This window comes from Triturus cristatus, chromosome 9 (assembly GCF_964204655.1).
Source record: "Triturus cristatus chromosome 9, aTriCri1.1, whole genome shotgun sequence".
In the NCBI taxonomy this organism is placed as follows: domain Eukaryota; kingdom Metazoa; phylum Chordata; class Amphibia; order Caudata; family Salamandridae; genus Triturus; species Triturus cristatus.
This window is the reverse complement of record NC_140592.1, coordinates 1,096,748,801-1,096,775,168: the sequence shown is the minus strand read 5'-3', so window position 1 is coordinate 1,096,775,168 and position 26,368 is coordinate 1,096,748,801. Positions and strand designations below refer to the sequence as shown.

General features: G+C 50.7%; 1 protein-coding gene across 2 annotated transcripts in view; it reads right to left on the bottom strand.

Annotated features, from left to right (window-relative positions):
* The window catches only part of MAP4K5 (mitogen-activated protein kinase kinase kinase kinase 5), a 525,125-nt gene that overhangs the window by 353,712 nt on the left and 145,045 nt on the right, over window positions 1-26,368 (bottom strand). For both annotated transcript variants that reach the window (XM_085626992.1, XM_085626993.1), the window contains exon 4: window positions 5,589-5,653. In XM_085626992.1, coding sequence (XP_085483118.1) covers window positions 5,589-5,653 — 65 coding nt within the window. The remainder of the gene's footprint in view (window positions 1-5,588; window positions 5,654-26,368) is intronic.

The window sequence follows — 26,368 nt, the reverse complement described above, 5'->3', positions numbered from 1 at the left end:
ATACAGTTCAACAATTAAACCATTATGTTTCAATATTTCAAATACCTGCCTCAAGCGTGCATCATGCTCCCTTTTGTTGCTATCCATGACCAAGATATCATCCTGGAAAAACTTCACACCAACAGTCCCCTCAAAGATAATCAACATTATCCTTTGAAAGAGCGCTGCGGTGGAATCCAATCCAAATGGTACACGAGTGTAGCAGTAGCAACCAAACAGCGTTATAAATGTAGTGTATTTTTTACTATACGCATGCAATGGTACCTGGTGATATGCAGACTTTAAGTCAATAGTGGAAAACCATTCCATGCCTTTAGTAACACTAAACATTTCATTTATGCGAGGCAGGGGAAATTGGTCAGCAATAATATTCTTATTAAGGTCTCTAAGATCAATAAAGAGTCTGACCTTGCCATTGGGACGTTTCACAACTACTAATGAGGAAACCCATTCGGCAGATTCTACCCTCTCAATAATACCATTGGTAACTAATTTGTTGAGTCCATTGTGAACTTCATCTCTAATAGAGATTGGCAAATGTCTTACTTTGTATACAGAATTTTCTTTTGATTCAATTTTGTGTTGGAAGTTGTTTAATAAACCCACAGCACCAGAAAAAACTTCAGGGCATTCTGTAAAGATGCTGGAGTTATATTTGTCAATATCACAAATGGACATAACTGGATCGGCACAATTGGGGTTAAGGATGATGCCCATTTCGGCTTTATCGCTCCAACCAAGGACAGTAGGTTCTTTCTTTGCTACTAAGAGTTTGCATATAGCCTTTCTATATTTGAATTCAAGTTAGCGAGTTCCAATGAATTCAATATTGTTTCCAGTATAGCTTTTAGTAATCACTTTGGATTTCTCAAGAGAAGCCCCTAGTTTGTCTGCAGAATGTTGTTTTCAGATGTTCTTATTTACTATTGTAAAGGGAGAGCCAGAATCTGCGACACCATTCATTAATACTCCACCCAGATTTACCTCACATATTGGTTTCTTAATTTTAGTAAGGTTAACATCCAAAATGTCGTAGTCAATGGAAAATACATAGGTAACGTTATCTGATTCTGACTCATCTGATTCCTCTGAGTTTGCACTATTATCTTCGTATATGTGCTGTACTGACCTTCCCCGCTTATAGTTTTTCCTCTTACATACTTTAGCAAAATTGCCTAAAAACGGCATGAGGCACATTTTTGGTATTTTGCAGGACAATTATTATAATTGGCTAGATGAGATGTAGATCCACAACGGTAACTTTTTCTATCAGAGTAATCAATAGCTTTCTTCGAGTATTTGTTTTCCGTCATTGACCTTTTTCTTATGATCCATGTTAGCGCTGTGATTGTTTTTATCAGATGTTTTGTATTTACTAGCATTGGAGGTGTTTACTAATTTTATATCATTGGACTCTTCTGTGGGACACCCCCGCGCTGCACGGCCACCAGCTGCTGCGTGTGCCCCTTGCCTGCCCTCTGCCTCGCTGCTGCCTCGTTTGCCGGTTGCCGGCTGCCTCCGCTGCTGCTGTTTTTGCCTTGTTTTGTCAGTAATTTGTGCCTGTTTGTAATTTTATTTCACTGTGCCTGTGTTGGTTTCCTTCCTTGTTGTCCGCCTACCTCGCCGCCCTCCGCCCTCCCTTCCCGCCACCGCCGCTTTTCCCCGCCCCTTTTTCTATTCTGTACCCTCCCCGCTCCCGCCTCCCAGCTGCTCCGCCCACCCGCGCACTTGGCCTTAAATGGCGACCGTGCGACCCTCAGAGGCACCCTGATCTACCGACCCCCTGGACCACGCACACAATTCAGCGAGGACATCGCCGACTTCGTCAGCCCGCATGCCCTCCCCTCCGCTGACTACATCCTCCTGGGAGACCTCAACTTCCATCTGGAGAACAACAACGACCGCAACACCAGCACCCTGCTCGACAACCTCGCCAACCTGGGACTCAAGCAACTGGTGTCCACCCCCACCCACCTCGCCGGACACACACTCGACGCAGTCTTCTCTTCCAGCACAGACATCGACTTCAGCCACGCCACAGAGCTTCAATGGACGGACCACAGCTGCGTCCACTTCACCTTCAAGAGAACGACGACCCACCAACACCAGCAACAGGCCGCCCGCAGAAGCTGGAACAAGATCACAGCAGACCAGCTCGCCACCTCCCTGAGCCAGCACCCTCCTGCCAGCTCAGCGAACCCCAGCCAGGCCGCCGACAACCTCACGAAGTGGATCAGCAACTGCGCGGACGAACACGCCCCACTGAGGACCCCGCCTAGCAGACCCGGCAGCAAGAAGGCCCCATGGTTCACCGACGAACTCAAGAGCTCCAAGAAGAACTGCCGAGCCCTCGAGAAAGTCTGGAGAAGGGAACCGACACCGGACAACAGGACCTCCTTCAAGCTTGCCACCCGGAAACACCACCAGCTGATCCGCGCCGCCAAGAAAACAGCATTCAAGGACCGGTTGGACAACAACGCACACAACTGCAAGGAACTCTTCAACATCGTGAAAGAGCTTTCCAACCCCAGCGCAGGAAACAACGACATCACCCCATCGCAAGACCTCTGCAACTCCCTCGCTTCATACTTCCACAACAAGATCACGGACATACACAACAGCTTCAACAACCAACCAACGCACACCATGACCGAACAACCACCCCCCACCACCACCCTCCACGCCTGGACCCCGATCAGCACCGAAGACACCATCCGCACGATGAACTCCATCCACTCCGGATCACCGACCGACCCCTGCCCTCACCACGTCTTCAACAAGGCCGACGCTGTCATCGCACCCCACCTGCGAGACATCATCAACACATACTTCAACACCACCATCTTCCCTGAGAGCTGGAAACACGCCGAACTCAGCGCTCTACTCAAGAAACCAACAGCGGACCCCACCGACCTCAAGAATTACCGCCCCATCTCGCTCCTCCCGTTTCCAGCCAAAGTCATCGAGAAGACCGTCAACAAGCAGATGGCCGCCTTCCTCGAGACGAACGGATCCCTCGACCCCTCACAGTCCGGCTTCCGAGCCAATCACAGCACCGAGACCGCCCTCATCGCCGCCACCGATGACATCCGAGCCCTGATGGACAATGGAGAAACAGCGGCCCTCATCCTCCTAGACCTCTCCGCGGCATTCGACACGGTCTGCCACCGCACCCTAGTACGGCGCCTCAGCAACATCGGAATCCAGGACAAGGCGCTGGAATGGATCATCTCCTTCCTCGACGGAAGAACACAGAGAGTCCGCCTACCACCGTACAAGTCAGAGGCCTCCGAAGTCATCTGCGGCGTCCCCCAAGGATCATCTCTGAGCCCCACCCTCTTCAACGTCTACATGAGCCCCCTCGCGGCCATCGTACGCAAACACAACCTCAGCATAATCTCCTACGCCGACGACACCCAACTGATCCTCTCCCTGACCAACGACCCCGCCGCCGCCAGAGCCAACCTGCACGAAGGGATGAAAGAGGTAGCCGAGTGGATGACGACCAGCCGCCTGAAACTGAACTCGGACAAGACGGAGGTCCTCATCCTGGGCTCCTCACCCTCCGCCTGGGACGACTCCTGGTGGCCTCCCGCCCTGGGCACCGCACCCAAACCGACAGACCATGCACGCAACCTGGGCTTCATCCTGGACTCCTCCCTCTCCATGACCAGGCAAGTCAACAACGTCTCCTCGGCGTGCTTCAACATCCTACGCATGCTACGGAAGATCTTCTGGTGGATCCCCACCGAGACCAGGAAGACCGTCACCCAGGCCCTCGTCACCAGCCGACTGGACTACGGCAACGCCCTCTACGCCGGTACCACCGCAAAGCTCCAGAAGAGACTCCAGCGGATCCAGAACGCCTCAGCCAGACTCATCCTCGACATCCCACGAACCAGCCACATCTCCGGACATCTGAGAGACCTTCACTGGCTCCCCGTCAACAAAAGAATCACCTTCCGCCTCCTCACCCACGCACACAAAGCCCTACACGACCAAGGCCCGAGCTACCTCAACAGCCGAGTCAACTTCTACGCTCCCAAACGCCACCTCCGTTCAGCCAACCACGCCCTCGCCGCCGTCCCCCGCATCCGAAGAGCGACTACAGGAGGAAGGTCCTTCTCCTACCTGGCCGCCAAGACCTGGAACTCCCTCCCGACCGACCTGCGCCTGACCCAAGACCACCTCTCCTTCAGGAAGAAGCTGAAGACCTGGCTGTTCGAGCAGTAGCGGCACCCCTCCCCCCCCCCCCTCCCCCAGCGCCTTGAGACCCTACGGGTATGTAGCGCGCTTTATAAGTGTCACTGATTGATTGATTGATTCTAGAACAGCTTTTGGACATCTCCCAGTGAGTTTTGCTTTTTTGACTAAAGCAACAACATCTTTTACTGGGATTCGCCATTAACCCACAATTTGTCTTGTATGTTGGGAGTGCATGATGATCTGATCTCGTGTAAATTTCTCCTGCAAATTGCCGCATCTACACGTCAAGGCTAAGGTATTTAAAGCAGAAACATATTCCTCAATGTTTTCATTTTGACCTCGTTTGTGTTGGAAAAATTTGTAGCGATCAACAGCCACGCAAACAATTGGTGAAAAATGTGCATCAAGATCCTCAAGAGCGTGTTGAAAAACATCCTCCCCTTCCTGTGGTTCTTTTTCAATTTGATTGTAAGTCTTCCCATTTGGACTCCACTCGGCGAGGCACACTCTCTCTCACCGTCCGATACCTCGATCAAGCACTGAGGGCTACCACTTGAGCTATAGACACTTCTGCACAGCGATATGACGGGCACACAGCTTCCTGAGAGAGACTTGAACGCAGAAGTACAGATTTGCACAGTGGTGGTTGGAACCATACACTGCTTCACTCCAATGTGAGGGGCTTCATCCGCTCCTCACCACGCTGTAGAAACTAAGCTGGACACTCGTTGAAGTTTGTTCAAGTAAGTTTATTACAACAAGCCCCAAACAAGTATGGTAGATCTCACAATCCACAGTCAAAATACAGTTACAGTCAGCTGAACTGTCAAAACGGAATGTGGGGTGAGGCAGGGGAAAAGGAGCCAATGGGGACAGGGGAAGTTATGTACATCATAAAGACTGTTCTCGTGCAGGTTGCTCTTGCCAGGGGATGGCTCGTGCCAACCTAGGTCATTATAACAGGGGGCACGATGCGCTTTGCGAGAAGGACACTCGTCACCTAGAGAAATGAGTCTGTTTGGAGTAGTGAAGGATTTTATTGAGTACGCAGAGCTGCATAATAAAGTCTTTGGCTACTGCAGTGATGGTGGGTGACAAATGAAAGTTCTACAATATTATGTGGTGATCTGTGGCATGGGGAGTGGAGAGTTCAAGGAGTACAAGAGTAGTTTTTTGGGGGGAATACAAGTGACCCTCGAGGCCTTGCTCCTGACTGATGGCGATGAAGATTGTTTTTTTCTAAATGCTCTTTGAGTTTCAAGCACAGGAAGATCACTAACAATGGAAGAATCTATTTTTACATTTAGCATAACAGCGACACGTTTGCACATCACCTGTAGTCACAAAAAGTATTTGAAATAACAGAGTAGATATTACAGTACCGTGGTAAATATCTTGAAGTGATCCACCGCCGCAGTATTCCATGCAGATCCATAGCTTCTCTCGACTAAAGACAAAAAAAGCATTATAAAAGCTTTGATTTAACTATTTAGTTTTACACAGCACAAACTAACAAATGTGTTTCTCCAACAGCCGTTCTTTAAATGTTGCAATAAAATCACTGTAGCTTAATGTTTAAGCACATGCTCCAGATGCGAAAAAGCTATCTTTCAACTGCTGTGGCCCAAGGTCTGCTACGTCCGCTTTGATGCTCCACAAAACAGCGTAAATGGCAGAGCAAAAGCCTGAATTCACACCTTCCTGGTTAGTGAGGCTGCATCCTCTGGAGCTGCTCAAAGATATAGTAATTAACAGCAAGCCAAGGTAAACCAAGTTGTGCGATTCCTCTTAATTCCATGGTCTGGGATGAAAGGAAAATTAGAGGCAACCGGAAGGAATTCAAGATTAAACACATAGTTCGAGGGCAAGAACAGCACAGACTTCCCTCTTAACAATCCTTCAAGTTTTTTTTTACATTGCTCTTTGCAGAAAGCAACAAAAAAAAAACGTTGGCATAATATTAAATAACCGATCCCACTACTAGTGATCTAAAGGCAGCAAAGATAATCAAAACAGGCGTACTCCTTACTTTAGAGGCAATAAGTGTTTAAGCAGCAATTCAAACAGTAATAATGTGAAAACACAACACACGGGAAATCCCACACAAATTTTGAAATAGTCAATTTAAAAAAAAAAAAAGTAATAAATTGGATCATAAAAATCAAATCAGTAGATCCGGACATATGCAATTATATAGAGTTAACTGAAAATAGTGCCTAGAAGCACAAAGCGCCCACTGCGCGAACAGGCACAATGTCACAAGTTCAGGTCGAGCACGATGGAGCGTGGGCCGGATACAGGGACAAAGTTAGGTTTGCTGAACAAAGTTCCTCAATTTCTGGTTTGCGGAGCACCTCAAGATCCTGCGTCGAGGATGCTTCGCTCAGCTGCGGTTCCGAGAACACTACGAGACAGAGTCCAGCATCGTTGTTGAGGAGGCTGTCGATGAGGGGCTTGCGATGTGTAGTCCTGTGTCGAAGATAAGTCGCGCAGAGGGAGTTTGGAAGAAGTTGGGGGGCTACAATGCGGAGTCCTGCGTCATAGTCAAGGATGCCATTGATCTGTGGCTTGCGATGCGAAGGGTGTGTCGAAGATGCATCGCTAAGTGGTGGTTCCAAAGCGGCTGCAGGAAGATGTGTCGCACTGCATCAGTTCTGCTCACAGGACCACATCGTGGTGGCAGAGCACCTACAGGCCACTTTCAAGAGTCCAGGACTGGGGTGGCACCTCTTGGTGGGGGCAAGACTCACAGCAGGGAGAGTCCCAGTGATTGCTTCAAGGTGGCTGGAGCCTTTCTGTCCCTGAGGCTCTGATCAGGAAGCCAGCCAACTAGTCTTAGGAGTCACTCTGATGGTCCTGGGCTCAAGATGCAGGTCCAGTCCTTCTTACTCAGGCAGCACAGCAACAGGGTAGCAGTCCTTCTTGCAGAGCAGCACAACAGTCCTTTAGTCTTCCACAGGTCCAGAGATGTACTGAAGAATTGGGTCTGTGGGCCCATTAAGTATATCTGGTGCCCACTTTTTTTAAAAATATTTTATTGGCATTTTAATATACATGTTGACAATCATTACATTAGTGGAACATTCTGTAGTGCATACAATAGATGACAGAAACAATTTGCAGCGGTGTATCTTTTACATTTAGTAATAGGTCCCCAACCCCCTTCATATTTATTGGTGTGTTATGCGTTGCGTCCCAATCTCTGTCCAACTCCCCACCATGGTCAATTGCTATCTTACAACCCCTGTTCTTCTTGTGGTGGTTCGCAGATATCACCACGGAATCGATTCAAGTGCCAACACCACGCAGGCCCATTTTTTGGGGCAACCCCGGTGGATGTAGACTGAATTCTCAGTAATCATCGTGCCATCCATATCACAGCACCACTGCCGATGTGTCGGGGTCACTCCTGATCCCCAGTGTTGTGCTACATTACGCTTCGCTAATGCCAGACCTAGTGTTACCCAATCCTGAGCTGCATGATTTAAGTCTGTGGGCTCCCATATGTTAAGTAAACATCTTTTTGGTTCTGGTGTGGTCCCCACTTTGATAACTTGTGACATTGTGCACATGACGGCCTCCCAGAAGCGAGTGATTACCGGGTGTAGGAGAGTAGGGTCTGCTATCCTATGGTCACCCCAAATTTTTGCTTTTTGCTTCACTGGTTTTTGACATATTGAGGCTGTGGGCCTGCCAATCAGACCCCCAGCCTGCTGTTCTCTCTTCTAAATTTACACTATGCACCCTAGGTGCATAACCAATTTGAAGTGGATCACCCTGTGAGCCCCTGTACCAGTGTACACTAGGTACCCAGGGCATTGGTGTATCTAAGGCCTACCAGGGGCTGAAGCATGTATTATGCCACCCCTGGACTGGCCTAACGAATTTGACACAACTGGCTGATCACTCAGATGGGGTAAGTTGGTGTAACCACCTCTTACTTAGGTGTAGTATACCTATACCTAACCTTAAATGGGACACATGTTAACCTATCAGTCACTCCTATGGCAGGCCTTGACAATCCTGAAGGCAGAGTGCTTGGTTCCATGTGAGATGGTGCTCTGGCATGAGCTGAGCCTGTCTGCAGTGGTCGGAACCACTTCCTTCTACTGTTTCCAGATATCGTCATACCATATACTCTTAAGTGCATTATGAACCTCGCGGTTAAATGCTAACTTTGGTTTGGCTTTATCAAAACATGTCGAGTAAGGTGTCATACGAATTGGAATACTAACCCCTCGCCAATTCTGGCGACGGGGTTAGCATTCCACCCTTCTAGAGTGACACGACATGTACAGTACCTGAAACCCGGGTAAAATCAGACATAGCCTTAGCTCCACAAAATGGATGCTGCCACCACAGACACAAGTCTGCCCTCCTGCTGCTGGGAGTCCTTCCAGCTTGGGAGGTGTGGACAAAGGGTTTCCTGCCAGGGGAGGTGCGTGCACCACCCCAGACAGGATTTTGTGTATTGGTCAGGTAGGGCTTGAAAGAAACCAGACATGCCTGAGGCTCACAAGGAGCCTCGGTGCATATGCCAGTCCAAACCGGTCCTGGGGCACACCAGTCCCGGGCCTGGGGCGAGCTGGACAAAGGATTGGGGGTGTAACCACCCCCCTTCCTGGTCCCACCCTTAGGGAGGGACCTAGCAGGTAGTCCGGCCCCTAGAATCCGCTTAAAGGTAGGAGCTGTGTCCTAAGACTTCAGACATCCTGGAATCAACTTAACTACAAGAAGAAGACGGGATCTTCAACGCTCTGCCGCACAGAGGACTGAAGCCAATCTCCCCTGTGGTCAGGGAGTGACCACCTTGCTAACGCAAGCACCATCCAGCGAATCAACGTCTGCTTTGCCTCCGCCTCCCGCCGGAGCCCGAGCCCAGAGACTGACAAGACCTGGACCTCCAGACCTCTCACCGCCCGATCCACAGTCCCTGAAAAGAAGGAACCCGTGGAGGCACCGAGACACGTGGAGCCAGCCATCTTGAAAAGACTACGACAAGCTGCAAGCGCAACAACCGAGGCTCCCTCCAAGTTGTGCTTTGGGATCTGAGAAGCCCAACACCCGAGCAGCATCTGCACCAAAGGTGAGCCCTCCAGCATCTCCACGATCTGCGTGGGGCCCTTCTGCATTTTGCCACTCGACGCGCCTAACCGGTTGCTGGCCCGCTGGCTAGTGGCCATCTTGGCGACGAACTTCAAGAAATACACCGCTGGTCTGGTTGCTCCAGACTGGCCCTTGCTCCCCTCCAAAGGAGCAATCCCTCTGACCTTGCTGGTCAGAACCATCAGCTTATTTCGTTTTCCACAACAATTGCTTTTGCCAAGGCTTGTTTGCTTCGATCAAGTCGCCGACACCGCCGACAGCGAGAGCCTGCGTGGGACAGCTCGTGAATCGACTCCTGGACGTCGTCGACCTTCAGGGACCACGTGGCTGCAGAGACAAGCTGCACCTTTCTTCCTGTTTGCACCCGACATCGCCTGGTACCCACCTGGTGCCACGCCGGTCACTGGCTAGTGACTGTGAACACTGTCCCCTCTGCTTACAGGTCTTCTACAACTCCGATCCACCCTTGGATCCACCGCATCTCTTCCGGACCGACCGCCTGCAGCATCTTTGTCTTCAGGCTCCATTGAACAGATAGAAGAAACCCGACGCACTTCGAGACCTATGCACCCGCTTCCTGTGGGTGAGGTAAAGCTGGCACTCCGGTGCCCAAGTGTAGAGTATCATCTCTAGTGTCTGTGTTTCCAATCTTGAGTTCATAGTCCATCCGGAAGATCCTTTTTGCAGTAACTTTGTAACTTTTACGCACCCATTGAAAACCTATGGGAGCCCGCGTGTGACTATTTGCTCTGCACACGCAACCCGTGGACCTCTTGGTCACTAACCAAAGTTAGCTCCTTGTAGGCCCAGCGATTCTAGAGGCCCTAGGCCCTTTCCCTTTTCTGTTCGTGGTACTTATACCACTATTTTAGTATATGGTTCGAGCGGCCACCAGGGCCTATCCATATAAAGTGTAACTTCTGTGTATTCTAACGTATTCTTGTTTAACGATTTGTGCTCCTGTGCTCATAAAGAGTCTAGGGGATACTTTGAGAAATAAATACATATATATTTTGAATATATATCTGTGTGGTGTCCTTTCATTGGGATAAAAGGGGGTTACATTTGGTAAAACAGCCTGCTTAACACGTTTCACGAGTTTAGCCTCAAAGACTGCTTAGCCTACGCTACCACTAGGGCAGCTAGTCCGAAAAGGTTGACTTACAACCACACCATAAGGGTTGCTTGGCATGGTACAAGGTGGTCACTTTAACTAGTGAACATCATATACCAGGCCAACTTCTCACACCGGGCAATCCCAGATCGTGTGCCAGAAGGTACCTATGGCGCCACACTGTCTGAGGCAGAGTGCATAATCCGCCCTACCTAGCTTATGCAGCAGAAATTGTGTGGAATAGATGCAATGTAGAATTTTTTATTGCACTAATTTCAATGTAGAAGGTATCGCAACTTCCTTTGGGGACGCCAGGGCTTTCTGCCAGTACTCCTCATCTAGCTCTCCCACATCTGTTTCCCACCCTTCCTTAAGGGTTGCTGTGGGGTCCAGCTGATTATTTACCTGTACGTCAGGGAGATAGCTTTTTTACTAAGTTGATCTGTTAGGAGTCTGTCTTCCAGTGGCTAGGCCTCCAGAATCTGCGTGGCTGTTGGAAACTCTGCCATTAGTGCATGTCTAACCTGCGCATATCTGTAGATGTCTGTCTGCGCCAGTTTGTAGGTGACTTGTAGTTGGGCAAACGGGAGAACTGTGCTTTTTTTCCATAGGTCTCCCACTCTGGAGATGCCTATCAGGTCCCACTGTTGGGATCCCTTGGTGTTTCGCAATTTCCCTAGTTCTCTGGTGTCCCATAAGGGCGTCGCTTGCGTGAGTCCCCCCTCCCAGCCCAAAGCTCGCTGTGCCGCATGCCAGACATGTATTGTGTGAGCCGTGGGGCATGTGTGGGTCGGTCTTCTAGATCTATTATACAGAGCCCCCATGATCCCTTCTTTTACTAGAAGATGCCTGTCCATACGATATGCTGGGTCTTCCTGTGGCGCATGAAGCCATTGGTTTATCACAATGAGCTGTGAAGTTCAGTAATACATTTGAATATGTGGGAGGGCTATGCCTCCGTCATACCAGCCTTTTACTAGCTTTTTCATGGCGATACGGGCTGATCTTCGTCCCATAACAATGTAGTTACCTCAGTGCTTATCATCGTGAAGTAGGAGGAGGGGGACTGGAAAAGGGGTGTTAGAAATGGGATCTCTGATTGTCTAGGGCTTGCGCCAAAGCCAGGCAGAGACCACCACTCTAAGTCAGGGCTGGGGAGTTACACGCCAAAGATAACCCCTGCTCACCCCCTTGGTAGCTTGGCACGAGCAGTCAGGCTTATCCCGGAGGCAATGTGTAAAGCGTTTGCGCGCGCACACAGCAACACCACCCTAGGCCCACCACAAAAGAAACTCCACACAAGGTTATATATAAAAATTGCCTTTGTATTTTACCAAAAGACATTAGATAATAATCACATAATTTACACTGTGCCAACTGGCACTGGGCAGAATTTTACAGGGGACTATTTACACAAGACAGGGCCACATGGACCACTGTCAGAATTAGCACAAATCACTAATTGTAGATGTAAAACATATATCAACTGTACACAAATTATAACTGTAGAGCACAACCAGTAACTACTGGCGAGATACTATACTCTGGAACATATTATGCATAATTATTCTGGCATTGCAGCAAGCATAAACACATTGCGCCCCCTCGGTAGGCATAACCTCATTTGTGAAAGCACATGATGTAAGAATCATGGGGCAATAGGTTTAGCAAGAATAACCCTATTATGCAGAAATCTTTGGAGGCATCACATTCGGTATAAATCCACATTAGGTATAAATCACATTAGGGCCCTCTTATGCGCAACCCTCACAGCTGCTGAGAACAACCAGTACTCACCGGTAATAGGGCCTTACACTTAGCACATCCCAATATGCCCAAGTGCCCTGAGCAGCAGGAATGAATGGCACAACTCCCCTAGGGTTACTGTCCCAACGTTAGTGTTCCCTGAGTGGGGGCCCTGTCCTGGGCTCGCCCGCAGTGCCACTTCAATTCGCACTTGCCCCCAATAGCACTAGCACCACTGTGCCTCCACGTTGCAAATGGCACTGGCGCGGCTGTGCCGGTTGAAAACCCCCCCTCCGGGGGGATTTGTAAATAACTCTGGCACTACGTGGCAGCTGCCCGCTACGGCGGTGCAGCTGCAGAGGCAAAATAATACTGGCACTCCAAAAAATGCACCCGGTCTGCCCCTCCACTCACCGGGCGGTTACGGAGGCTCCCCGGACTTCACTGAGGGGGTCACACAACGGCGGGGTAGGCTCCCGCCTTGACCCAGACTCCGTCGGTGTCCGCTTCGTGGCCTCAAACGCGGGGAGGATCCTCCTCTGGGGACCTTCCCTCTCTTCCGGCACCACTCTCCTCGGCACCAGGAGACTTGCTCCGACGCTCGTCCCAGCGTCGGGTAGGCTCCCGCCTGGGTCGAGAGCTCTTGACCAGCCGAACGACGCGCCACGCGGGGCTCTCCCTTTCCTCCTGGGAGCCCCGCCCCAGCCGGCGCCGACTTCTGCGTCACCTCAGGCCCCGCCCACAGTCAGGGGTTGCCTGGTTTAGTTTCCGGGTCGCCGCGGGCAGCGCGGCGGCCCTCAGGGTTTCGGCAGCTGCAATACAGGGTAGGGTCCCGTTTTAAGACACCACGGCGGGGTGGGCACCCGCTGCTTTTTAGATTACCATAAAGCGGGGTAGGCCCCCGCTGAACCGGCAAAACGCGGGATGGGCACCCGCTTTAAAACAAAAAGCAAATCCTTACGGCAGCAATAACGCGGGGTGGGCTCCCGCTGGTCGGTAGCACAGAGGGGTGGGAATCCCTACGCTCGGGATTCCCTCAGCATCGATAGCGCTGCCGGCCCAACGACAGCAGTGCTCCTCAGGGCAGGAAGGAAGCGCTTTTCCCCACTGTCAAAATAAAGCGCTCATCAGAAATGGGAAATAAAGCGCCCACAGGCGCAGAAGTTCAGAGTCCAGGGGAAGATGAAAAGCTCTCCCCAGCAATAAAGGCAAAGTTCAGGGAAGTCTTTCAGGAGGCAGGGGGGCAAGGGCTGGGCCCAGGGGCCAGCTCACAGGGTCCTCCAGGCAGGGAGGCAGTCCCCAGTGGCAGTCCTCCTGGTGCCCAGCAGCAGGCCCCCCCTCCAGTTAGGATCAGAAGAGCAGAGCCAAAAGGTCCTGAAGGCATCCAGGGGGCAAGGTAGGGCCCAGGGGCCAGCTCACAGGGTCCTCCAGGCAGGGAGGCAGTCCCCAGTGGCGGTCCTCCTGACACCCAGCAGCAGCAGCAGGCCCCCCTCCAGTTAGGATCAGAAGAGCAGAGCCAAAAGGTCCTGAAGGCATCCAGGGGGCAAGGTAGGGCCCAGGGGCCAGCACACAGGGCCCTCCAGCAGGGAGGCAGCCCCCATGGCGGTCCCTCCTGGGCCCCACCAGCAGCAAGCCCCCCCCCTCTGTCAGGATCCAAAAGAGAACATTTTCATGGGGTCACAGCCCTCTTTTATACACAAAATCCTTTGTCTTCAAAGGTGCAGGGAAGGGGCGAACCAGATGCAACTGGTTCCTGAGCACTTTGTTTTGCTCAGCCCCTCTGCCTATTCACAGGACAAGCCAGGGACATCAGACGCACCACAGGGGGTGGAGCCAGCAATGTGTAGGGAAAACCCAGCCCTATTCAGGTCCCAGGTGTACTCCTCCCTGCCATCAACATGCAGATCTCTCCATTCACCACCGGGGCAGACCCATCCTGACTCCTGGAGCCAGGCACACCAGCCAATCACAAGCCAGACAGTCACTTCACATTTATTACACAGACATGCCAGCTTCTAGAAGTGGCACTTCTACACTAGACACAGTAACGCTGCACACATCATCGCGCAGCATTCAATCCCACGAGTTCGCACATACCAAACTCGACCCGGCACTCCTCTCACATCAGGACTTAACACGGTCACTCAGATCCCCCATGCATTCCTATGGGAGGGCAGGTCAGTCTCACTAAAACATCCACAGAGCACACGCACTTTCCACTGGGACTCAGTGTAAAAGCGCCTAGATGCCTAAAACCACTAATGCAACATAGGAAAAAGGCTAGGACAAATGCAAAAATTTCTGGGGGTGAACTTGCCAGAAGGGCCAAGTCCAACACAACCCCCTTCCAGCCAAAACGCAGAGCAGACCAATCACCACCGTGATGGTCTTCCCTGCTTGGGGTGATAGAACACAGACGCAGGCCCGCACTGCAGGGACACCCCCCGGTTCTACGCCACTCTGAATCAACCTGGGTCCATCTGAAAAAAAAAAAACAACAAAAACTCAGGCCCAACTAGGCTACCCCACTGGTACTACCTAGTTGTCCACGGCCAGGACCAGGCCCTAGGCCACCAAGATACCACTGGTCCTTGCCAAACCACAGAGTGGGGGGTAGTAACCCCTGGCATACAAGCCATTTTCCACTCTCCCTCTCAGTGTAGTTCCAAACTACCACTGATTCTTCAACCTAGGGTCCGCACCCTCAGGCTGACCAGAGGTCATGGGCAAGAATGCCCCACCCTACCTCTACTTCTGGGGTGCCGCACCCTCCCAGGGAAGCACCCTCCAGAACACAACTCTCCCACCAGTTCAGGACCTCTCTCCATCAACTGGTCTACCACCTGGGATCCACCGTGGTCAGAGGCGAGGACTCCCTCCCTCTGCACCCCCTTCCACTGTAGAGCAGGGTCTCTTCACGTACGATGAGCCCCACCTTCCCTCAGGACTACAGCTGCCCTTACGTCCAGATCCGGAAACACCGACTACTGGCTCCCCAACCGAGGGACATACCCTTTGGTCAGATGCCTGGCGAACAAGGACTTAACGAGGGTGACACATAACTAATGGGTCGTGTGACAGTCTGCCTGGCGCTGATCTCACGACCTCTTGTCCATCTGACAGTGTGTGCAGACCCCCCAGGACAGAAGTGGCAACACCATGGTCACTCAGTGGCGACTCAGCCCTCCCAGCCGGTCCCTGACCTACTGGTTCCCACTGGGGACTCCCTCCCCCTCTCACCCCTCCCTCTGGATTTCCGCACCCTCTCCAGACTGGTAAGACAGTTTCTACTGCCCCTGATTTCTCAACCTGACCACCACGTGACACAGGTACCATTACTCCGGGAACTGGGAATGGGACGTTCACCTTCATCCAGCGCGTCACACATTCATCCCCAAACCCCTCCCAAGACTGGTAAGACAGTTTCTACCGCCCCTGATTTCTCAACCTGATCACCACGTGACACAGGTACCATTACTCCGGGAACTGGGAATGGAATACATGCACTGGTCACACATCTGCTGCCACCACTGGATCCCACCCTCACTGGGGAATCCAGAAAACTACAACTATGCTCCAGGTCCCATGGATCCTTTTGCCAAAGGATCAGGTTGTCCCTCAGTTTGGACTGGGTGTCTGACTCACCCACCTTTATGTCTCTCTCTTCCCAGAACCTTACCAACTCCAACATACTGTATCTAAACAGACCACAGAAATTAAAAGCAGGCTCCATTTTGGCGGACGTTCTCAAGAAAAGTTCAACACAAGGAACCTAGATGTCTGAGCTAAAACAGGAGTACACAATTCACAAGGAAATGGCACTTAGAACAAACTTAGAACAATAATCCCTTTCCATGTGACTATCTAAAATGCAGAGTTTTGTAGTGCAGCCAGCTGTCGCTGTGGTACTGCGCAAACGCAAGTCCTAATCCCACCGCTGATCACCAATGTTCGAAATGGGATCTCTGTTTGGCTAGGGCTTGCGCCAAAGCCAGGCAGGGACCACCAATCTAAGTCAGGGCTGGGGAGTTACAAGCCAAAGATAAACCCTGCTCACCCCCTTGGTAGCTTGGCACGAGCTGTCAGGATTATCCCGGAGGCAATGTGTAAAGCGTTTGCGCGCGCACATAGCAACAACACCCTAGGCTCACCACAAAAGAAACTCCACACAAGGTTATATATAAAAATAGCCTTTGTATTATACCAAAACACATTAGATAATAATCACATAATTTACACTGTGCCAACTGGCACTGGGCAGAATTTTACAGGGGACTATTTACACAAGACAGGGCCACATGGCCCACTGTCAGTATTAGCACAAATCACTAATTGTAGATGTAAAACATATATCAACTGTACACAAATTATAACTGTAGAGCACAACCAGTAACTACAGGCGAGATACTATACTCTGGAACATATTATGCATAATTATTCTGGCATTGCACGAAGCATAAACACATTGCGCCCCCTCGGTAGGCATAACCTCATTTGTGAAAGCACGTGATGTAAGAATCATGGGGCAATAGGTTTAGCAAGCATAACCCTATTATGCAGAAATCTTTGGAGGCATCACATTCGGTATAAATCACAATAGGTATAAATCACATTAGGGCCCTCTTATGCGCAACCCTCACAGCTGCTGAGAACAACCAGTACTGACCGGTAATAGGGCCTTACACTTAGCACATCCCAATATGCCCAAGCGCCCTGAGCAGCAGGAATGAATGGCACAACTCCCCCAGGGTTACTGTCCCAACGTTAGTGTTCCCTGAGTGGGGGCCCTGTACTGGGCTAGCCCGCAGTGCCACTTCAATTCGCACTTGCCCCCAATAGTACTAGCACCACTGTGCCTCCACGTTGCAAATGGCACTGGCGGCTGTGGCCGGTTGAAACCCCCCCCCCCTCCGGGGGGGTTTGTAAATAACTCTGGCACTACGTGGCAGCTGCCCGCTACGACGGTGCAGCTGCAGAGGCAAAATAATACTGGCACTCCAAAAAATGCACCCGGTCTGCCCCTCCACTCACCGGGCGGTTACGGAGGCTCCCCGGACTTCAAAGCGGGGGTCACACAAAGGCAGGGTAGGCTCCCGCCTTGACCGAGACTCCGTCGGTGTCCGCTACGTGGCCTCAAACGCGGGGAGGATCCTCCTCTGGGGACCTTCCGTCTCTTCCGGCACCACTCTCCTGGGCACCGGGGGACTTGCTCCGACGCTCGTCCCAGCGCGGGGTAGGCTCCCGCCTGGGTCGAGAGCTCTTGACCAGCCAAACGACGCGCCACGCGGGGCTCTCCCTTTCCTCCTGGGAGCCCCGCTCCAGCAGGCGCCGACTTCCGCGTCACCTCAGGCCCCGCCCACAGTCAGGGGTTGCCTGGTTTAGTTTCCGGGTGGCCGCGGGCAGCGCGGCGGCCCTCAGGGTTTCGGCGGCTGCAATACGGGGTAGGCTCCCGTTTTAAGACACACCACGGCGGGGTGGGCACCCGCTGCTTTTTAGATTACCATAAAGCGGGGTAGGCTCCCGCTGAACCGGCAAAACGCGGGGTGGACTCCCGCTTTAAAACAAAAAGCAAATCCTTACGGAGGCAATAACGCGGGGTGGGCTCCCGCTGGTCAGTAGCACGGAGGGGGGGAATCCCTACGCTTGGGATTCCCTCAGCATCGATATCGCTGCCGGCCCAACGACAGCAGTGCTCCTCAGGGCAGGAATGAAGCGCTTTTCCCCACTGTCAAAATAAAGCGCTCATCAGAAATGGGAAATAAAGCGCCCACAGGCGCAGAAGTTCAGAGTCCAGGGAAAGATGAAAAGATCTCCCCAGCAATAAAGGCAAAGTTCAGGGGAAGACTTTCAGGAGGCAGGGGGGCAAGGGCTGGGCCTAGGGGCCAGCTCACAGGGTCCTCCAGGCAGGGAGGCAGTCCCCAGTGGCGGTCCTCCTGGCACCCAGCAGCAGGCCCCCCTCCAGTTAGGATCAGAAGAGCAGAGCCAAAAGGTCCTGAAGGCATCCAGGGGGCAAGGTAGGGCCCAGGGGCCAGCACACAGGGCCCTTCAGCAGGGAGGCAACCCAATGGCGGTCCCTCCTGGGCCCCACCAGCAGCAAGCCCCCCCCTCTGTCAGGATCCAAAAGAGAACATTTTCATGGGGTCACAGCCCCTCTTTTATACACAAAATCCTTTGTCTTCAAAGGTGCAGGGAAGGGGCGAACCAGATGCAACTGGTTCCTGAGCACTTTGTTTTGCTCAGCCCCTCTCCCTATTCACAGGACAGGCCAGGGACATCAGACGCACCACAGGGGATGGAGCCAGCATTGTGTAGGGAAAGCCCAGCCCTATTCAGGTGCCAGGTGTACTCCTCCCTGCCATCAACATGCAGATCTCTCCATTCACTACCGGGGCAGACCCATCTTGACTCCTGGAGCCAGGCACACCAGCCAATCACAAGCCAGACAGTCACTTCACATTTATTACAAAGACATGCCAGCTTCTAGAAGTGGCACTTCTACACTAGACACAGTAACGCCGCACACATCATCGCGCAGCATTCAATCTCACGAGTTCGCACATACCAAACTCGACCCGGCACTCCTCTCACATCAGGACTTAACACGGTCACTCAGATCCCCCATGCATTCCTATGGGAGGGCAGGTCAGTCTCACTAAAACATCCACAGAGCACACGCACTTTCCACCGGCACTGTAAAAGCGCCTGGACGCCTAAAACCACTAATGCAACATAGGAAAAAGGCTAGGATAAATGCAAAAAGTTCTGGGGGTGAACTGGCCAGAAGGGCCAAGTCCAACAAGGGGTGTTTTGTAGGATATATAGGAATCTGTGCAGTGCCATTATTTTGAAGAGCGCCGCTCTGCCCAGCAAGGTAAGTGGTAGTGAACACCAATGTTTGACGTCTCGGCGAAATCGCGCCAGAGGTTTCATAAGGTTTTCTTCCGTATAAAGTGCGATCTGAGGAGTGACGTATATGCCCAGATATTTGAAACCCCGTTTCGCAATTTGAATTTCACAATTGCGTGGTAGTCTGGGTGGGGGCCGTGTAGGATATATAGAAGTGATTTCGACCAGTTGATGGTATAACCTGAGGCCCTGCCGTATGCCGCACAGTTGCCTAATAAGCAGTTGATGGAACATGATGGGGACGCCAAGTAAAGCAATACATCGTCAGCATATAGTGATATGCGATCTTCCCGACCGATTGTCCACCTTAGCCTCCGGATAACCGGATCCTGGCATATCCACGCCGCCAATGGTTCCAGCACTATCGCAAATAAGAGTGGGGAAAGTGGGCAGCCCTGTCTCGGTCCTTTACCAAGGGGGAAATCCGCCGAGATTCGGCCGTTCGCCACAACCTGCGCCATAGGTTTATTGAATACTAAGTGCACCCATTTGCAAAATTTGGGGCCAAAGCCCATATGTTGGAGAACTGCAAAGAGGAAGGGCCATTCGACCATGTCGAATGCCATACGTGCGTCCAGGGTAAGAATAACGGTCTTCCTCAATCGTCGATGCTCGGGCCATGACACTGTGGAGTCTCCGGAGATTCAGGGCCGTGCTACGGTTAGGCATGAAGCCTGACTGATCCGGATGAATGAGCATTGTGAGATATGGCTGTAATCTGATTGCCAGAGCTTTGGCCAATATTTGCGCTTCAGCGTTTATTAGGGATATAGGTCTATAAGACGTGCATTCCTGTGGTGGCTTGCCCGTCTTGTGAATCGCCACTATGGTCGCCAGGACCTATTTGGTCCTAGGGCTTTTCCTGTATGCAGTGCACCAATTGCTAAGGTTAGTTCATCCGGAGACAGCTTGGCCTCAAGCGACAAGGTGGCGTCATGTGGCAGTGTAGGCATGTGAATGTCTTTCAGGAAGGCTAAGTTGTCTTCAATTGTGTTGTTGGCTGTGGGCGTGTACACTGTTTTATAATGTAAGGCTAGTGCGTCTACTATGTGTTGGGGGTCTGAGGTCATGTTTCCATTTTCCAACCGGAGTTGGGCTATCCAACGGCTGGATCGGTCCTTTTTGTCTAACCTGGCGAGGAGCTTGCCAGCTTTATCGCCCAATTCATAAATTGTGTGCTGTATGGCTGTGAGCTAAGCCTTCGCTTCCTCACGTGCAAATGCCTTGTTTTCCTGCTGTGCTAAATGTAGTCTATGTGCTGTGTCTTCGTTGCTATCTAGTGCATGATTAGCTTCTGCCTCGGCTTCTCCCCGTTCTAACATTTCTATCTGTTGTCTCTGCGACTTCTTGTGCCCAGCGACTAGTGAGATTGCATGGCTCCGAAGACCTGTTTTGTACGCTTCCCAAAGTGTTAAAGACTGAGTGGTCGTTCTCGGCAAAGTAATGCTTCGTGGCTGTACGCAGTCCCTTTTCTATCTTGCGGTTTTTAAGATACCCTGGGTACAATGGGAACAGCAGTCGTCGAGTTGTAGTGGGGGACGTGAATGTTATGAGCAGTGGCGAGTGGTCTGATATCCCCCGGGGTAAGTGTTGGATCTCTAGGACCCTTTCTAACCCTGCTGCTATCGTGAATATGTAGTCTATTCTAGAAAGACTATTATGTACCCCGGAGTGGTATGTATATTGTCGGTCTTGCGGGTGCTTAGCCCTCCAAACGTCAATGAGACTAACGGCGTCAACGAAGTCTGCCAATTTAAGACTGACACTGCTGGGGTCTCTAGTGGGTCTTCTGTCAATAGATGGATCTATGGTGGCACTAAAATCTCCCCCAATTATAATTTGACCTTGTCGCAGAGATAGTAAAAATGTCCCCAGTGCCTGGAGGGATGTTTGATTTAGCGTCGGTGGGATATACACTGAGACTAAATTGTATAGCCGTCCCTCCCATTGACATGTCAGCACTGCTGATCGCCCAAGCTAATCCGTTCTAGATCCAGTGAGTATCAGCGGGAAGCGTTTGTTGATCAGTATTCCCACCCCCCCCCCCCCCCCCCCCCCGGGAGCCGGAGGTGAATTCAGAGTGTAATGCCATTCTGTACCCCCATCTATCCAGGGGTTTAGTGGCTGATCCAGTCAGATGCGATTCCTGTATCAGTGCTTTCGCAGGACCTTTACGTTTTATGTACTGGAGGACGAGTCCTCTTTTAATCTTGTCACCCAGTCTGTTCACATTCCATGATAGCACTGTGAAAGGAGGGGGCCGCTCGCCAGGGCTCTGGTGAGGGTTATTTGTGGTGTCTGACGGCGGGTTTGAGTGTGCCATCAGCGAGTGTAACTATGTAGGGGTGTACGACTTGTCATTGTATCCACCACAGTCTGTTGTCATGTATGCCTTCTAATAAACTTAAAACAAAGAAACATAAAACCAAGAACTGTCCCTCCTTCCCCTCCCCCTCCCTGCCTGGCAGACCCCAAACTACCCGCCTCCCCAACTGAGCAGAGTGCTTATGCCCCAGAACTAGTACTTGCGTGGGGGGTGAGAGATTGTCCGTGATCCTTGGAGGCCCCCTCTTAATCGTGGCATCAGCAACGGCTAGCATGGTCTCTGGAGGTGTATAATTTGCTACAGTATATGTGGCTTGCCTGGTATTTTAGCAGTGATAAGTGAGGCGTTTGTGCATTAGTTCAGTTCAGTTCACGCTTGGAAAGAATTGGCCTGCAGGTTGGTTTAAAGTTACTATGATTCTCGATTGGTGGTTCGTGTCCATTCACTCCCTTTTGTCGCTGGATTCCGGAGATCGTGACCTTTGTGACTCGTGGAGCCGGTGTTGCTGTTGGGTTCTTGATTTGCCAGACCTCGTTGCTGGGCGCCATACTTCCAGCCATTCCCGGGCTTTCTCAGGCGTGGCAAAGAACCAGGTTTTTCCTTCGCTTCTACTCTGAGCTTCGCAGGGAAGAGCATTGAGTACTTGAGCTCTCTGGTCTGCAACTCTTTCTTTACATCTAGGAAACTGCGTCTTTGTTTGGTTACTGCTGCAGTGGAATCCAGGTAGAGCGCGATCGTTCAGTTCTCTAGACGGATTGGTGGGGCTATTCTCGCCACTTGCAGAATTGCGTCTTGGTCTCGAAAATTAAAGATGCGTGCCAAAATTGGTCTGGGGGGGGGGGGGGAGCACCCGGTCGTGGCCTCCCTCCCGGTACGCGATGAGCTCTTTCTACAGAGAAGAAGCTAGATAATCCTCGTGGTTGCAGCTGATTTTTTATGAGGTCTTCCACAAAGAGGTCTTCGAGTAGGTCCCCCCATCGTTTCCGGTACGCCAATAATGCGGACATTGTTGCATCGAGAGCGACCTTCTTGGTCGTCCAGTTTGGCTAGGATAAGCTTATTGTCAGCCTCCAGATGGCATACCTGACGTTGTAGTGTGGCCGCATTAGTGGAGAGTGTCGTTGTTGTGGCTTCGACCTCTGTCAGTCTCAGTGACAATTTTGAAAAATCCACCCATATCAGGGATATATCTGTGGAGATCGTGCCAATAGATGACTGAACTGGCTGGAGAGCAGCCATTATGTCCACCAGCATGACTGCATCAGGGTCATTAGATGCGGGAGCCCCTGTTTGGGGCGAGTTAATTTGCGATTTTTGTACCTGGTCCTTGCTGTATGCGTATTTATCTAGTTTGCCAGCAGGTGCGCCTTTTGGGCATAGGCCTCCCATCCCGTTCCACGTACTAGGGATTCCGCCAGGTACACAGGGGGAGGGCAGTAAACGCCGCTGCCTACCGGGTTGTATGCTGTCATGCACGTACTTTTGGGTTTCTTACCCTCTCCACCTGTGGCGTAAGAAGTAGGCAATCGTACCGTGTGTTCCGCTCCTCTCTATGACGCTGTTGTGAGGCGTTAATTATTCCAAAAATCCTTTGGAGCACCGTGCGAAGTGCAGGCCTCTAGGTCAGCAGCTATGATTCCACCCAATTCCGTTTATGAGGCCTGCTACTTGTCCAACGCGCCTTACTAGTGTTGCCTTGTCATGGACTTACACTGTTTCTGGACTGTAAGGGGAGCTTTCGTAGTGAGGCCTGGGACTCTGAGCGACAACACAGATGTAGCGCTGCCAGGCCGCGTCTCGCGGCTAATAATTACTATGATAGGGTGTGCAAAGGCCGTCCTCACTGCACCTATAAAGGAGATTTGTCCCAGCCGTCTTTTACCGGCGTCGTCTCAGTTTGCTCTCCTGACTCTCCCTCGTGGCGCTGTATTGGGCCGTCTGATGCATCCGCCGTTGTACGTAGGAACAAACTCGCGCAATATCAAAGTTCTTGGTCCCTAGAGAGTTTGTACGTTATTTCTTGAACCAGCTTTTCCTCCCGATCCGCTTCTGTGCTTTCGCACTGGGCACGTTCACAACGCCGGTCGGACCCCATTGATGCACCAGTCCGCCGCCGCTCGACTCACCAGGCTCCACGGCGCTGTATTAGCGTGCACTTCAGCCTCCCTCCGGATCTTCCAAGGAAGGCGTCCTCTGTGTCTCAGCCCAGTCGTCTTTCCTGCGCCATCGCGTCCGGTGCCGCCGATCTCTTTGTGGCCACGGTTTCACGCGAGGCCCCGGCTTTAGCTCGACTTGCAGGCCTTGACTCGTCGCTTCACGCAACTCTGCGGCTGGTTATCTTACGGAGTTCTGGAGCGTCGCGATCTGCTCTGCTGAAGCTCCGGTTGTAGCGCCATCTCGTTTCGGCTGTGTAGCTGCAGGATTAATGCACAGATTTACGAGGAAGGATCTCTCGGTCACGGAGCTCTGCTAGACTGCGGCCATCTTGCTTGGCTGCTAGCCACATCCCCCCTGGTGCCCACTTTGAAGTAGGAGATTGTTCTGGAGATTTCCACCACCAGGGGTGTTTTGAATTTCCTACCTCCCTGCCCTGACCCCAGCTTATATGAGATCACAAAAGACTAGTGTCAAACCCGTTGAGAATGTGCTCAGGCAGAGTCTTTGTGATGTACAAGTGAGGTAGGTAACAGCTCCTCCCTCTCATCAAGTTAGAGTTGGCTATCCTGCCAACACTTATTCTCCCTCTGTCTCACTATCTGAGAGCAATACACAAAGACCAACTGCCATCTACACCGAGTCATGTGACCCAGGATACAAGCTGCAGGAACCATATGGATCGGACATGTAATAAGGTGACCCAATGTTGTCCTATGGGAGAGGCAGGCCTTGCATCAATGAAAAACAAGCTAAACTGTATTTCACTAACAGGACATGCAAATTAAAAGTACATGTCCAACTTTTTAAACACACTGCACCCTGCCCTATGCCTGTTTAGGGCCCACCCTAGGGGTGACATATGCATTAAAAAGGAAGGTTTAGGCCCTGCAAAAAGTTTATTTTACCAGGTGGAACTGGCAGGTTAAAACTGAACACATGGGCAGCAATGGTAGGCCTGAGACATGTAAAAAAGGCTACTTAAGGGGGTGCACCCATCAGTGTTGCACGCCTGCTGTGAGCATTTAATTTACAAGCCCTGAGTACATGTAGTATCACTTTACTAGAGACTTACAAGTAAATTACTTTAGTAGTAGTTAGCAGCGGTAAAGTGCACAGCATCCTAAAAGATGAGAAAAACTGGTTCAGAAAATAGTGTAAAGGCAAAACGTTTGGGGTTGGCCCCCGCAGTGAGGACCAAATCCAACACTAAAGTTCCCTATTCTGTGTGCATCCCACGTATGGAAATTAAACTTACAAGTTAGAGGCTAAATTTTGATCCCACTGCAAACACGTATTTGCATAGGGGCTGGAATTATGGGTGGTGTGATAAATACCCCACCTTTTCAGTTTTCCCTTGATAAAACTCAGCATGTCAAATCTGCTAAAATTGAGGGAGCGGGGCGGAACATTGAAAAAAGGCAAAATATGAGGAATTTGTTGTATTAAAAACGGATTTTAATATTTAGTCTAATTTTCCTGTTGAAAACTGGGAACAGGAGGTATTTATCACACGTGGTAAATACCTTACCCTGGAGCAATAGTATTTACCTCGTGTGGCAAATACTCCACCCCATTCTGACAAACTTGTAATGAAGTCCTAATTTATACCCCAATACATGACTTAAAAATTGGCATTACTCAATATCACTCAGACTTTAATTTTAGAAGGCTGGCACCACAAAAATAAAAAAGTTATTAAAAAAAGGAATAGGTGCATATAAAAATGAAGACATGCTTCACATTTGCAGATTTATTTGGACCAATTAAGTATCATACTCTCCATGCTCATAAGTCTTACAGGGTTCTGGGAGTATACACAACCATAAAGTAGCTCATTTCACATACACTTTGAAAAACTTGTTTTTATTTTAGAGACTGGCTCTCTGAGATAAACTGCCAATTCATGTGTACAACAGTAGCCTAGGTATTAATATTTCAAACAGCTCTTATAAAAACATTGGCAGCGTATCAGTACTCTACAGCAAAGGTTGTCTCCTAAAACAGGCTTCATAGTCAGTATGATGAAGAAAATGTGTGAGTACAAACTCACAGATCAGGAAAAAAGTGTTCAACTCACCAAGGAAAAAAGAGAGACTGGTAGGGGTGCACACAATGTGCCTGGGAACAAGAAGGGATGGTGGTGGCACATAATATGCCACAGGTACCGTACCTGCTTCTCAATCGACAGGTACCAGCATGGATGTGGCAGATTGAGGTTATTTGACTTAGCACTGTGGGTTACCACATGCTGGGAATCAGAAAGAGCTGGACATAAAAAGGCACCTGCGAGATAAGTAGCATTAGTGGGACTCCGCAACAAACCCTGGACAAGACTTTATTCATATAAGTAGGAGCTGGACAGGATACAACATAAATGTGAACCTTACAGTTATAAAGCTAAAAACTTAAACGCAGATCCAAACAGCCCAATGAAATCAAGACAGCAAAGAAGAGTAGTGGTGAACTCAGAAGTAAGAATTAGACAATGTAGTTAATAGTGCTTTGATGGCCACAGTGTGAGATGGTGGATGATTAACAGGAGAGTATTCTCAATGTGGTGGGTAAGTTAAACAATGCAAATAGGTTAAAGTAGACCTGGCATTTACAGAGAAGTTGAAAAAGTTTTATTAGATGAAAAACGGGAAGAGACCAAAGAAAGAGAGGGACTGAAAATGAAGCAGCCGCAATATATAGAGGTGATTGATGAGGCTGTGTGTTGAAGGGAAGTGCTGCAAAATTAGCAACGTTCAAGGAAAGAGCAAAGTGATGTGCAAGTTGTACCAACGGTACATATCTACATCTCTCTG